At 49.4% G+C, this 14,269-nt stretch overlaps 3 protein-coding genes across 7 annotated transcripts in view; 1 reads left to right on the forward strand and 2 right to left on the reverse strand.

Annotated features, from left to right (window-relative positions):
* nt5e (5'-nucleotidase, ecto (CD73)) overlaps positions 1-8,651 on the forward strand; it is a 17,498-nt gene extending 8,847 nt beyond the window's left edge. Inside the window, exons 4-9 of the mRNA XM_015054474.1 lie at positions 6,905-7,102; positions 7,193-7,347; positions 7,418-7,526; positions 7,622-7,771; positions 7,887-8,087; positions 8,161-8,651. Of these exons, the coding sequence (XP_014909960.1) occupies positions 6,905-7,102; positions 7,193-7,347; positions 7,418-7,526; positions 7,622-7,771; positions 7,887-8,087; positions 8,161-8,318 (971 nt within the window). The 3' untranslated portion in view covers positions 8,319-8,651. The remainder of the gene's footprint in view (positions 1-6,904; positions 7,103-7,192; positions 7,348-7,417; positions 7,527-7,621; positions 7,772-7,886; positions 8,088-8,160) is intronic.
* Positions 3,384-6,175, reverse strand: LOC106961016 (5'-3' exoribonuclease 2-like). 3 transcript variants are annotated; one of them, XR_001427696.1, is made up of 3 exons: positions 5,766-6,171; positions 4,202-4,379; positions 3,384-3,584 (listed from the first exon to the last, which is right to left on the reverse strand). XR_001427696.1 is itself a non-coding variant. In XM_015054478.1 (3 exons), the coding sequence occupies exons 1-3, from the start codon at positions 6,052-6,054 to the stop codon at positions 3,531-3,533; spliced, it is 525 nt and encodes a 174-aa protein (XP_014909964.1). In that variant the 5' UTR covers positions 6,055-6,175; the 3' UTR covers positions 3,384-3,530. The 3 variants fall into 3 exon arrangements, 2 of the variants coding, with proteins under 2 accessions (XP_014909964.1, XP_014909963.1); XM_015054478.1 differs by having other exon boundaries at positions 4,202-4,383; positions 5,766-6,175; XM_015054477.1 differs by having other exon boundaries at positions 5,762-6,175.
* A 1,334-nt stretch (positions 8,652-9,985) lies between the features above and the next one.
* The window catches only part of snx14 (sorting nexin 14), a 12,998-nt gene continuing 8,714 nt past the window's right edge, over positions 9,986-14,269 (reverse strand). For 2 of the 3 annotated variants that reach the window (XM_015054473.1, XM_015054471.1), the window contains 12 exons: positions 13,758-13,941; positions 13,473-13,556; positions 13,292-13,392; positions 13,114-13,225; positions 12,908-12,948; positions 12,421-12,537; positions 11,728-11,851; positions 11,106-11,270; positions 10,896-10,991; positions 10,569-10,660; positions 10,411-10,467; positions 9,986-10,126 (listed from right to left, as the gene is read on the reverse strand). In XM_015054473.1, the coding sequence (XP_014909959.1) occupies positions 10,097-10,126; positions 10,411-10,467; positions 10,569-10,660; positions 10,896-10,991; positions 11,106-11,270; positions 11,728-11,851; positions 12,421-12,537; positions 12,908-12,948; positions 13,114-13,225; positions 13,292-13,392; positions 13,473-13,556; positions 13,758-13,941 (1,203 nt within the window). In that variant the 3' untranslated portion in view covers positions 9,986-10,096. The remainder of the gene's footprint in view (positions 10,127-10,410; positions 10,468-10,568; positions 10,661-10,895; positions 10,992-11,105; positions 11,271-11,727; positions 11,852-12,420; positions 12,538-12,907; positions 12,949-13,113; positions 13,226-13,291; positions 13,393-13,472; positions 13,557-13,757; positions 13,942-14,269) is intronic. The other variant, XM_015054472.1, reaches the window with a different exon arrangement.

Here is a 14,269-nt window from a genome sequence, read left to right on the forward strand (position 1 = left end):
GCTCCATCGGATCAGAAGGTAGATGAGATCTGAAAGATCCTGATCCTCCAGAAAGTGAAATAACACCAGACCTGATCCATCACTCAGTCGTTTCGTCCTGTGTAGAGATAAATATAAAATGTTATTTATACATAGAAAGTCAATAAACTAGAATTGAAAAACAATTTATTTCACTTAATTATATTCACTTAGTGAATAAAGTAAAAGGCAAATCAGAATATCTCACAAATTATAGATACAAATATCAGTCAGCAACTTGACTTAGAAATGTGATTGGAACCTTTTGGGCAAAACAGAAACTGTAAGAACCACACAGAGATCATTTTTTATGGATTAAATATTCAAACTGTGCAGAATGAGACAATAAAAATACACGGACTCCCAACAACTAAAGTAGCATAGCTGACAGAAACATTAGCTCCTGCTAACAGAAACATATGAGGAGGGCAGAGTATAAAATACCAGACATATAAAACATAACCTGAAATCATTTATAATTACTCCATGTCTCATTATAATCGGAGGGCAAAGCCTGCAGGTTTAGCTCCTACTTACTTCAGAGGACAGACCAGCGGGACGCTCCGTATTGCTTCTGGGTTTGCCTGGCTATTTTTCCGGCCAGCGAACCATTCCGCCACCTAGTGGTCGTTTTTCAGACCACTTAGTCTCCTGTACCGTTCAAAAATGCACAATATGTCTATAAATAATTTTAGGATATTATAAGGAAGTGCTGAGATATACCGTTTTCCACGAACTAACGTATTTGCCACTTCGGCACAGTGAGAAACGTCAGAGGATAAAAGCACTAGACTCAGAGCAAAACTCAGATGTCCCAGCTTTTACTAGCATGTAAACGCATCATCTGCACAAATCTCGGAGCTTCCCCGAAGCGTGAAATGAGTCTCAAAATAGTTGTGCACTTGGAACTGGATCTGTGTGTAAATGCAGTTTTGTGTGTGTGTACCAGGTGATTTGTGTGTACTTTTTCAACATGTATTGGTGTAGGAGAAGGTTTATTTTATTTTTAAGGTTTACAAATCCAGTATTACACACGCACAGATACTTTTACACACACAGATATTTTGAGACTATTTTCACTCCATAGAAAATCCGCTGCATGCGGCAGAACCCGCTGGTTCCGAACAACTGGACCTGTGTTCCCTGCAACAGGTGGAAACGTCATGTGGTTTTCCACATGAACGCTTCTCGTGCACGCGCTTCTTCACGCGCCCCGCATCACTGAAACCTGAACAGGTGAAAGCTGCACGCGCTGCGCGGTTTCCTGCTGCAGATCTGAGAAAGTTCTGAAGAGCCGAACCGAACCTCTCCGTCACTCCGCCCCCACCGGGACGGGGCCCGCGAGAGGGAGGCGGACCAGCATCCAGCACAGAGCCGATCCGAACCGGACCGCGCAGCTTGTCCATGAGCCCGAAGCTGTCCACGCCGTACTCAGTCACAGACATCCTGAGCCCGATGGAGGAGGCGTACCGCCGGTTCGGAGGGATGGAGCCCGGCCCGCTGGGGGCCTACCGGCAGCCTGGGACCCAGATGCAGAACCAGAACCACCTGTACCACCACCACCATCATCACCTGCCCACTCCCTCCTCTTCCTCAGCTCTGGGCCCCGGACCCGCCTACCACACTCCCCCCGGGGTACCGCAGTTCTCCGGGGCCGCGGCGGGGTTCGGCGGCGGCGGGGAGCTGCTCCCGGAGCCGGGGCGGAGCGGAGGGCCCGCCGCCTGGTACGGCGGCCCGGAGCCCCGCTACCAGAGCAGTGAGTCCGGCCCGAACCGCTCCTTGATTTATTTAAAGTGCGAAAAACTGGTTCTATGTCCAGTAGAGTCAGTCTGCTGAGATTTAAACTTTTTATTCTACTTTGAATAATTAGTTTTATAGCTGGGAACATTTTGGATATTTAGATGATTAAATCGAAATTATTGAATTTTTGTAAAAACCTTGAGACATTTGTTGTGAATTGCAGCTATAGTATTTAACTGAATTTAATAGTTCGGGTTTGTTTAATCCCCCGTAGAGTGGATAAAGTTTATTAAAATAAGTCTGATTTTTATGAATTGAGCTAAAAATAATTTAATGTAAAGAAAATGAATCTTTACTTTAAACTTGAGTTTTAGTCGAATTGCAGATAAAAGTCTAAATTACTTTTTAACCTGCTTAAAGGACAGAATTTCGTTGCAATTTTGTTCATTTTCCTTCAATACATTTTTTAAACATTTAAATGTGTTTTAAATTTTTCATTATTTAGAGAATAAAGAAACTAGAATAAAAAGTAAAATTAACTATAAATAATTTTTATTTATGACTGGCGGATTTTTCCAGGTTAGTTTTTAACTCAGTCTCTCCCAGTCTCCAGGCTGATGGCCGCCCCGAGCGCGGTGAGCCTCCCCGGGATGGTGGGCGGCCTGGCCGGGATGGAGCCCGGCTCCAAGCCGGTGCTGTCGCTCCACGCCGCGCCGCGCCGCAAGCGGCGGGTCCTTTTTTCCCAGGCGCAGGTGTTCGAGCTGGAGCGGCGCTTCAAGCAGCAGAAGTACCTGTCCGGCCCGGAGCGGGAACACCTGGCCGGCCTCATACACCTCAGCCCGAACCAGGTCAAGATCTGGTTCCAGAACCACCGCTACAAGCTGAAGCGGCAGGCCAAGGACAAGGCCGCCCAGCAGCAGCAGGAGGCCGGCGGCCATAGCGCGGCCTCCCGCCGCTCCTCCGCCGGGTCCCCGCTCCTCTCCAAGGCAGATAGGAGCCGCCGGGGCGAACCGAGCCACACCGGGACCCGCCAGGCCGGCTCTGCTGACGCGGTAGCCAACCAGAACCAGAGCCAGCGGTCCTCCCCGGAGCAGCCGGAGGATCTGTGCGCCAGCCCGCCGCTCGGCCTGCAGCCGCACATCAACCTGACGCAGACGGACGCGGCGCTCATCGAGTACACCAGCAGCATGCTCGGATCCAATTTACTGTACGGCCGAACCTGGTAGAACCGGGAAAACTGGAGAACATTCCCGACACAGGACCGCAAGAGGGAAAATGATCCAGTTTTTATTTCCGCGTGTAAAACCTCGGTTCCTTTATGCAGAGACTCGACTTCCAGCGGGATGGAGGAGAAATAAAACCGAACAGGACCAGAACCAGAACTTCCTCCTGGATTTAAGGGAATATTCCTCAGAGTTCCGGTTCACTAGTCCAGTCTGCTGATAACGCTGATTCCAAAACTGAAGTGGAAATGAAAGCCGGTTCTGTTCAGGCATGACTGTTTCCTTTTTAAAAACGGAATATTTCATGTAAAAAAATGGATTTTTATTCTATTTAAAATTATTTCCTTTGTCTCAATGAACTGAATCTAAATAAAATGAGAAAAAAATAATAATCCGAAGACATTTAATCCCAGCAACATTTGTTTTATTCCACAATTTTCTCTCAGAAACAAAACGTCAACATCACGTTTTACAAGCTGGTTTTAAAAAGATGAAAATATTGTACAGAGAAAATTAAAATATTTTAAAAAATTTCCCATCCTGGAAAATTCAGTTATTCCAGTGGATATGTCTGGATGGAGGAGGAAGAGGGAATCCTCTGGCCTGGAAAACAAAGAAGCTGCTTTCATTCCGACTGGGAAAAAAAAAATACATTTTCATTTAAAACACGACAGAAAACAACAAAGTGTTTAAATCATTTTAAACAGATTTCATCATTTCAACGTGTAAATAACATTTTCATTCCAAAAGGGGGATTATTTTGAATTTGATCAGTTGAGGAAAAAACTTCCCAAATATATTTTGTCCGATGGGAAAATCTGGATGATAATAAAAGCAGGAAAACAGATTGATGATTAACTTGGTTCTAATGTCACCGGATAAAACCCAGACGGTTCCGGATTCGGTTCTGATCAACTAGACTTCCTTAGTCAAACTAGGATTCTGCCAGTTTAAACTGGAGCTCCGTTAAATTAAAACCACTCAGCTCGGATCGGACTGCAGGGAGATTAAAAATGCAAAAATCTGAAGTAAAAATTAAAGTTCTGACTAATTTTAGTCTGAACTTTAAGTTTCACATTGATTTTTCCATTTTGTTTTTTTAAGATGAAAATCTAGAAAAATCAAAGTGGTTCTGATCTGACTGGCCCGTCAGGATGTGATGAGCAGAACTGGGTCAGAACCAGAATTAAACTGGGATCCATCTGATCCCAGATGTTTACCTGCTGCTGGCCCCGGTTGTCACGGCGATCGCCCCAGTCTTCCCGGCGCTGGTCGTAGCGCTGCTGGTAGCCGCCCGGTCCCACCCCGCCGCGGTTCAGGTTCTGCTGGTACGCAGATTGCTGAGCCTGGAGGGTCCGGTCCCAGCCGTGGCCCCCGCCGCGGTACGGCTGCTGCTGCCTGCACACACCAACGTTCAGCCGGTTATATTCGGCTAGTTCCGGTTAACTCCTGATAGCTTCGGCTAGTTCCAGTTAACTCCTGATAGCTTCGGCTAGTTCCGGTTAACTCCTGATAGCTTCGGCTAGTTCCAGTTAACTCCTGATAGCTTCGGCTAGTTCCGGTTAACTCTTGATAGCTTCGGCTAGCTACAGAACTTCAGCTAGCTCACTCGTTAGCTCCGGTCATGTCCGGTAAGTGGACTTGTTCTGGTCGGACAGAACCGGATCCTACAGCAGGGAGCTCTGCAGTTTAGATCTCGTCACTCTGCAGGTCAGAGGTCAACATCTCATTACCGGCCGGTGTGTCACATTGCAAGGAAATCCAGAGTAACGGGAACAATTTAACATTAATATGTCAACTGAATCAGGAATAAATAATCTGCTTTTATTTCACTTAAAAGGAGAACCTGGATTTCTCTGAACTCGTCGTTCCCAGAGGCGGTTTAGTTTCACTGCAAAAACAACATTTTACCAAATATTTCTGCAGTTTCAGTAAAAGTGAAAGGCCAATGAAGGCAGGAGCTAGCGTAGCTGAATTATTCACTGATGTTGATAAAACTCTAGTTCCACTGGCAGAACGCTTCAGTTACAACATGGAAAAATGTTTTCTCAGTGAAATAATCCGTCTTTTTAAAACGATATAAATGATCAAATCAGCTCCTCTGTCTGCAGAAACGAGTTCAGAAACCACAAAATTGGTTCGTTGTTTTTGCAACGAATTTGTTGATTCTGAAGGAAACTTTTCCAGCTTCCTTCCTGAAACCAATGTTTTCCGATCCTGAATATGGAGAGTTTTTATAAAAACATTCCTGAATCTGGGAATTTCAATGAAACGCAGAGCAGCTGAACTTCCTGTTTGGTTCTGGAGTTCTGGCTCAGATCGGCGCAGCTTCCACAGCGTCCGGCCGGATAATGAAGACGCTCCCATCCCTCATTACTGAACCATGTCACAATCAGAGCGGCGTTCCGATCGGAGCGCCGCTCCCTAATCCCCACTCAGAGTTCCAGAGAGGCTTAAGGAAACCTCTCAGCCTCCGGGAATGAGGAGCGACCCGGATCGACCCGGGGCGACGGGAAGCTGCGTCCAGGAGCCGGATCAGGACTGGAGAGCTGCCACAGCGTTAGTCATGAAGCTGCACACCTGTAGGCAGGAATACCGACGGGAATACCGGGAACGCCAGAGTTTTACAGGAAAAACAAAAATACCTGGAAAATTATTCAGTTTTAACAGTTAAACTGAAACATTCCCTGGAAAAACAAACGGCTCCCATCACTCAGGACAGTAAAGCAGTTTGCTGGGTTGAAGTGATTCGGATCAGAACCAGGACCGGAGTGTTGGACTCACCTGGGGAACGGCGGCGGAACGCTGCTGAAGGATGGCGGCGGACGCTGCGGCGCATTCTGCCTGGAATCTGCAGGGAACAGAACAGAATCAGGACCGGTTCCAGGAATATTTGGGTTTTATTGTAAGAACATTCCCAACATTCAGTTTGACTGTAGAAACATTTGGAACCGTCAGCCGTTGGGTTTTCAGAGTGGCTCGGGCCGGGCCGGGCCGGGTCCGGTGGGGGGTTGGGTCCGGAACGCTGCATTCTCCAGTTGGGAAAACGAGGGATGCATTCAGCAGGCGGCATTGTGGACGCCTCAAGTACCTGGGCTTCGTCGCTGCAGCGATTCACAAAGAACCGGTTGCCACGGCGACGACCAGCTGCAGCAGGCCCGTTTGTTAACAGGAGAGGGGGGGACAAGGGGGGCCAGGGTCGAGTGGCTGGGGGGGGCGGGGGGGTAAGCAGGGCAGAGGGNTGATGACTTTGTTGCTTTTGTTCTGCATTTGTCCTTTTCAACCAGGAGAAAAAAACATTTTATCAAACCAACATGTCTCATATTTTGTTGCAATTATTATATTATTAACTGGAAATTCCACAAAAAAACCAACTGAATATTTTAAAAAGAGAAAATCTGGAACAAACTGTTCCAGAAACAAAACCCGTCCTCAGATCTGGAAACGTTTTGCTACGTTTGTCCAAAATGTGACCAGTTAGTGACGTTGGATTTGTGGTGTGAATGAATGAATGAATGAATGAATGAATGAATGAATGCATGCACCGTTGGGACGTTTTGTAACTTTCTTAGAACAATCAGTTCCACATTTGTTATTAAGTTCCTCCAATTGAATGTTTCCATTTTCAACCCGGTTTGATCTGCATCCAGAACCAGAGGAACAGAACCAGGTTTGGACCCAGATCTGCGAGATGAACAAAGGCCCTTTGTTCATTTCATTAATCTTCCAGGAACTTCATTTCCATTTCCACAGTCTGAGCATTCATGACACAGAACCGGCCCGGTCCGACAGAACTCAGTTCTGCTCACTAAAGGAGAATCTGGTTTTCTGATCAGATTGAACTTCACACATTTCAGCTCCGTCCAAACGGAAACCCTGACGTTGACCCCGACGTTGACCCCAATGCTGACTCCTGTCTGCAGGTCAGCCTCCGTCCCTGGAGAAGCCAGAGGGGGATTATCCGATCATGGAGGAGTCGGAAGATGGCCGCCGTGTCCCGGTGGTCCAGGCCTACGCCTTCGGGAAATACCTGGGGTTCCTCAAGGTCACCTTCGACGACGGCGGGAACGTGGTAAGGTCGACTGGGAACCCCATCCTGCTGGACAGCAGCATCCAGCAAGGTACGACGGCTACTTCCTGTCTGACCACACAGCTTCCTGTTGGGAAGGAAGACCTGCCCACTGGGAATGATGGGTTCTGATGGGTTTCAGACATGGCGGTTCTGGCCGAGGTGGAGGCCTGGAAGCAGAACCTGACCAGCTTCACGGGCCGGGTCGTAGGGAAGACGCTGGTGTTCCTGAACGCGTCGCAGTCCGCCTGCCGCTTCCAGGAGTGCAACCTGGGGAACCTGATCTGCGACGCCATGGTGGGTCCGGCCCAGAGTCGCTTCCGGTTCTGGTTCCGGTTCTGCAGGCACTTATGTCTCTGTCTCCCAGGTGGACAACTACACCCGGTCCTTTGATGGCGAGCAGTGGAGCCACGTCAGCGCCTGCATCATGAACGGTGGCGGCATCCGCTCCTCTATCGACGAACGCACCTACAACGGTAGGCCGGGCCAGCTCCGACCCGTATGGGTCCGATCCCAGCGGGTCCGACCCGTTTGGACCGCTCAGAGGACCAGCTGTGGTTCTGCCCCGCAGGCTCCGTGACGCTGGAGGACCTGCTGACGGTTCTGCCGTTCGGAGGAACCTTTGACCTGGTGCAGCTGAAGGGATCCACGCTGCGCGCCGCCTTCGAGCACGGCGCCCATCGCCACGGCAGCAAGGCGGGGGAGTTCCTGCAGGTCTCAGGTAGGTCTGCGGCAAGACCGGTCCGGATGGGTCCCACTGGGCTTAACCGGGTCCGGATGGGTCCCACTGGGTCCAACTGAACAGGTCACACAGGTATACCTCCCCCTGACTGCAGGCCTGCGTGTGGTTCTGGATGTGTCCCGACCCGCGGGTCGCCGGGTCCGCAGCCTCAGCATCCTGTGCACTCGGTGTCGGGTTCCGCGCTACGACCCGGTCCAGGACGCGGCGCTGTACACCGTGGTGCTGCCGTCCTACCTGGTGACGGGTGGAGACGGCTTCAACGTCATCAAGAACGGGATTCTGAAGCACAGCATCGGTGAGCCCAACCCGCCGGTTCTGACCCGGTCCTGTGGGTCTGACCCGTTTCTGACCTGGTTCTGTTCCTCCAGGCCATCTGGACGTCTTGGTGCTGTCCAACTACATGGAGAAGAAGGGATGGGTCTATCCGGCCATGGAGGGACGCATCACGGTCCTCAGCCGGGCCCCCGCCCTGCAGGCCACCCTGTCCTCACTGGGTTTACTGGTTCTGTTCGTGTTGAGCTGCTGAACCTCCAGCAGAACCATCAGAACCACAGCGGGACTCTGATCCTCGTGTCTTAGTAGTTAGTCAAACTGAACAGGTTTTATCCTCCTGAACATTTCTGTTACAAAAATCCAACGATGCGCTTCCTGTAGCCACCACCAGGGGGCGCTTCACCAGGAACTGCAAGTTTAATCTCCACTAACTCCTCCCACTTACTCCTCCCACTTACTCCTCCCACTAACCCAGCTGGACCTGCTGCTGAGCCGCCATTGGCTGCATCCCAGATGTCCAGATGACCTGATTGGTTCCTGAAAGCAACTGCTGGAGATGAAGAGTGGAGCTCCTCTTCCTCCCCTCTTTTCCCTCTCCCTCCTTCCCCTCCTCCTCTCCCTGCTCCTCTTCCTCCTTGGTTTCTGGATGCGTCTGAATTCAGGGTCTGCATCCTTCGAAGGACGGATTTGTAGGCCGATTACGTCATAGCGTGGCGACAAGGCCTGTCCGAATTCAAGTGTTCCTTCTTTTCCCCAGATTTGAAGGATGGGTCCGGTGTATCCTTCACGGCCCACAATATCCCATAATTCATTGCGGGTTCCAACTGGGCGTTCAGGCAGAAGTCAATGGCGGTGAATAGCAACAAATTATTTAGCTTTATAACACTTTAAATGACACAACGTGATTTGGTACAACGTTTTTAGGCGAGAATGTAAGTGTGTAAATCTCAAATATCTGCTGGGTCCATCAATACATCACCTAATTGCAATATTGCTCTGACATTTTCGGACCTGTCTGCTACCGCTGCGTTAACGGCCAGCTCCCCTCCAGCTGTCAGCCGGCCGGGCGCTCCAGGTTCGGTACACCGAGAGAAAACGCCTAACTCCTGGCACATTGTTATAAAAACTCCCGCTAGCTTTCCCCAATGAGTGAGTTAAACACCGATATTATTCAGACAGGTCTGGTTGAAAATGTTTGGTTTACAAAGTATGTCAAAGCAGAGCACATCGGTTTGATTGATTAATTAAAGTTAAGCCTTCAAACATAATAACCGTAATGTCCTATCTGCGATGTGGAGAGTATTATATTTGTAAATGAATAATTTGTATTCCTCGTAGAAAAGTGCAGTACACATTTGAACATTTTAGAATCAAACTAAGAGATTTCCTTTTTACTATGGAACATCCTTTACTATAAAAGGTGAAGAATAATATAAAAATCAGTAATACATGACTGAAAAACAAACTTCGGCTCCGTTGTTTTTTCTCCTCTCTGCTTCGCGCTGTCACGGTTGCTAGGCAACATGAGTTACGCTGAGGTGGGGACAGTTGGTGAAGCTACACCTGTCCGAATCCACAGGTATTTTTCTTCCGGTCTTATTCCAGTCCCTCGAAGGATGCAGACCCTGAATTCGGTCACAGCTTTTACGTTTTTCTGACTGAGAAAATGTTCCGATTGTAACTAAGCAACTGTAACTTTGTTTTAATTTAACTATTAAATGGACCAATCAGAGAGCAGGACAGTGTCTTCAGCTGGTTGGATGACGATGGTTGGTTGGTCCAACCAGGAACCATCTTAAGCCCCGCCCACAGTCAGATGTTCTCCTGTTTCTGCTGATCACTGGCTTTGGCCAGGCATCCGGACCGGACCGGTTCCAAGCCGGACTGTATTGGACAGGAAGGAGACAGGAAGTGGCGAGCTGATGGGGAATAAATATGTTTATTAGACAGGAAGTGGGATGGTCTGATGGTTGGGAAGCAGCAGGAGATCCTTGGTGTTGGTTCTGAGGTCCAGCCTCCGACCCGGTCTGGTCACACAACGAAGGGTTCCCTCGGCCCCTGCTGAGGAGGAAACATCTGTGAGGTCAAAGGTCAGTAATGTTTCTCACTGTTTATCTTTGAACCTGAAGAAACCAGACCGGGTCTGTTTCAGAACCAGAAACAGACCCGCAAAGAGTTTTTTAATATGAATTGGACCCGTTTGGTTAAAAAGTATAGGTTGGATCTCCTGAAACCAGTTCTGGTCCCATCATGGTGCAGGAAGGCTTGATAAATTTGAACAGTTCTTTTCTACAGTGAACTGGTTCAGTGCCTGATGGAGGTTCTGCCCTCATGGGTCCCATTACCTGGTTCAGTTCAGGGAAAAGCTCCAGGATGGCGATGTCCAGCAGGACGTAGGTCATCTGAGGACAATCAGAGGACAATCAGGTCAGGGGCGGAGCCTCCGTTTACCTGCAGGGGGCGGAGCCTCCATTTACCTGCAGGGGGCGGAGCCTCTGTTTACCTGCTTGTTGAGCAGCGGCTGCTGCAGCGCGTGGAACAGCAGCTCGATCCCGTCTCTCTGGCGCTCTTCCCCGATCAGCTTCACCACGGCGTCTGAAACCAAGCAGAGCGACACGGTTAACCTTCTGGTTCTGGTTCTGGTCCAGCAGCCCGTTAGACCAGCAGAACACCTGGACCAGGACGTAACTAACACAGAGCTCATCATCCGAACCACCAAGAAGTTCTGGAGAACCGGTCCAGCTTAACTAGGTTGCCAGTAGTTAACCCGGTAACAGGTAGTTAACGATGTAACCAGTAGTTAACTAGTAGTTAACCAGGTGACACTGACCTGGCAGGTAGCGCATCATCTCGTCAAACGTCTGCTTGGCTCTCAGCAGTTTCTCCTTTGGACTTCGGTCCTGGTGGTTCTCACAGAAAACGGCATCTGGACCCAGAAACACAAGCAGGAGGTTCTAGTTCAGCCGGGTCAGAACCAGCAGCACTGCATCCAGAAGCGGACCAGAGGTTCTGGTACCTATAAGGTTCTGGTTTCTTGTACCTCTGAGCTGCGTGATGAGCGACACCAGCCGGTGCTCCTGCAGAACCGCCTCCAATTTGGACCGCAGGTACCGGTCCACGTAGGCCTCCAGAGAGTTCTTGAACAGAATCCGGCCGGCCGCCAGGACGTGGTGCAGCCAGTCCGGAACCCGGAACAGAACCCGACCTGCAACGGAACCACAGCACCGGGTCAGTCCAGAATCAGTCCAGAACCAGCAGCAGCACTGGCCTCCTTCTGCTGCCCAGTATGGATCAGCACTGCCTCCTGCTGGTCGAATCCTGCATGTATGCTTTCTAGGACTGATCTGAGATCTGCTGCTTCCTGTGGAACCAACAGAACCTGCAGAACACGTTGAGATTCTGAGGATGCGTCTGTCATTTTAAAGGTTCTGTCTGAGTTCTGTTTAAGAAACTTGTTTCAATCTTAGGTTTCACCCTGACCTTTGACCCCAGGCTCTCACTCAGATCTACACCAACACCTTCATGTTGCCTAGCAACAGCTCCAGCCAATAGAATTGCAGGATTTCATAAGTTTTCTGTCATTTTGAGGCATGAGACGGTTCTGGAGCTGTCCTTGTTCCGGAAGCCATGTTGTCCCCGTCGCCCCCGGTTACCGGACTCACCAACATACATCAGGTAGTCGTACATGCCGTCCACGGCCACGACCTCCAGGAAGCAATTAGAGTTGTGTTTCCGCTCCGGAGCGTCGGAGAGGTCAGCGTTGTTCCGGAACAGGTCATTGAAGAGCTGCAGGACACAACAGATGTCAGGGTCATGTGACCTGCTCAACATGGCCTCCACACTGGGGAGAACTTGAACTAACCATCTGTTTATGCTGAAACCATTAAATCAAACTTAGCAGCATTGATCATCTCAATAAATAAATATTACATTTATGTATCTGTATTAAAATATTAGCATTTGTGGCCCCTGAAGCCCTGGGGGCCCGACGGAGCCGCTGACTTGATTTGGATTAAACAAGTGCAAATAATTGATGTTCATTTTAATTGTATGTTTTGATTTGTTGTTTTTCAGACTAGCTGTGGGTTTAAATATGGTTCCACTGGAGATGTTTTCCTGTAACATATAATTACCCAGTAATATTTTTACATTTCCTGTCAACATCTTTTACTACAAAAACACGGCGGAGCGCCCGCCGGGCCCACAGGTTTACTGGGGGAACCTGCATGGTTTCATCACTTCCTGTTTTCAGCCAGGTTTTAATCCAATGGAGATCTGGGGACATCACATGGTGGAGCACAAGTCAATGCGTAGACGTGGTTACCATGGCAACCTGTTCTGACACGAACTTTTACCTTCTTGTTCTCTGCAGACGGGCTGAAGACGGTGAGTTCTGGTCGGCTCGGTTTGGGTTTGGGCGACTCGCAGGAGTTGAAGAAGGACTGGATGAACGGCTCCAGGTTCTGTCCTTTCTGAAAAACACACAGGGACATCAGAACCAGGACCAAGACCAGAACCTGAACCAGGACCAGAACCTGAACCAGGACCAAGACCAGAACCAGAACCAGAACCTGAACCAGGACCAAGACCAGAACCTGAACCTGAACCAGGACCAAGACCAGAACCTGAACCTGAACCTGAACCAGGACCAAGACCAGAACCTGAACCTGAACCAGGACCAAGACCAGAACCTGATCCTGAACCTGAACCAGGACCAGAACCTGAACCAGGACCAAGACCAGAACCAGAACCAGGACCTGCCTAAGATAGGCAGGAAGTAAAGGGACAGGAAGTAAAGTCTTCCAGACAGGAAATGGAATCATCCCTGCAGCAGGATCTCACCTCCTTCATCAGCTTCCCAGGAACAGACTTGAAGATTTTCCCTGGAAAATAAACAAAACAGTGAATGATGGAAAACTTGGATTCAGATCCAGAGAAACTTCCTGTGATCAGAAACCGCAGACCCGGATCAGACCAGAGACCACTGGGTTTGTGAGCTCAGGAAGGAAACTCCCACCAGAAGCGGACCCGTCCGGAACAGAACCCACCCAGGTTGACGTCTGGCAGCATCTTGTCCAGGAACTGGGACTCCAGACTGAAGGGAGACAGGAAGTCGGCCAGCAGCTGACTGTTGCTGAGCTCAGGGAGAAGCAGCAGCCTCTGCATGCAACGCAACAGGTCAGACCGGAACCACAGGTTCTGGAAGGTTCTGGAGGTCAAACTCACCTGTAAATATTCCTCAAACTCTTCCCGCTTTGATTCCAGGAATTCGTAGTTCTTTGGTCCGATGAGCCGCTTCGACGGAAGCTGAACGTCCGAGAAGGTTCCTGAAACAAGAAGAACTTTATGGGGGAGGTTCTGGTCTGGTTGGGAGGTTCTGGTTTGGTCGGTATTATGGGATGGTTACCATGAAACTCTGTGAGTTTGGACTCCAGAACGTAGAACTCCAGGTACCGCCTGCAGACCGTCCAGGACTCGGGGTCGTGACCCGCTGAGGAGAAACAGGAAGTTTGTAGTGTAGCTGCAGTAACAACTGTGGCCACCAGGGGCGCGGCCGCTCCCTGAACACTGTTAAAAACTAAAGGCTGGATTTTCTCAGATTATAATCCGAAACAGCATAACTTCCACTTTAACTTTAAATGATTTCAATATTTCATGAACCGTCGACCCGTAACTGCTGGTTCCGACTCACCGTCCCGACGGTCGTTCCTCTTCACGTCGATGACGAAGACAGGAACCTTCTCCCGCTTGGCCTCGTCTTCGCAGAAATCGATGAACGGCAGCGAGACGCTCCAGGCCGACAGGAGCCTCTGGTGAGGCGCCGCCAGCGGCTCGACCGCCCCGTCGTCCTCCAGAACCACCGTGGCCTCCTCCACCTGCAGGACCGGGTCAGAGCCGGTTCGGAGCCAGGGGCGTCATGTATTAAACACTGCGCAGTTTTCACTCCAAAACTTGGAGTACGGACAAATTTAGAAAAAAGTGGCGCACAAGAAAATTCAGGTCTGAAGCTGCTGCTCCGCCTGTCGCCTCCATGAAACATCTTAATGTAAATTAGCATAAATACCTGGAGTGAAGCAGTAACCATGGCAACGGCATTGTTTGTAGCAGAATAGTATTTATAATAATTATATATTTTATTTAAAAGGTGCTTAAAGGGCACATAAGGTGACCTCAAAAAATAAAAATAATACATTTTAAAGAAAA

This window comes from Poecilia latipinna, unplaced genomic scaffold, assembly GCF_001443285.1.
Source record: "Poecilia latipinna isolate Pla-1442-1.1 unplaced genomic scaffold, P_latipinna-1.0 Scaffold1253, whole genome shotgun sequence".
Classification (NCBI taxonomy): Eukaryota; Metazoa; Chordata; class Actinopteri; order Cyprinodontiformes; family Poeciliidae; genus Poecilia; species Poecilia latipinna.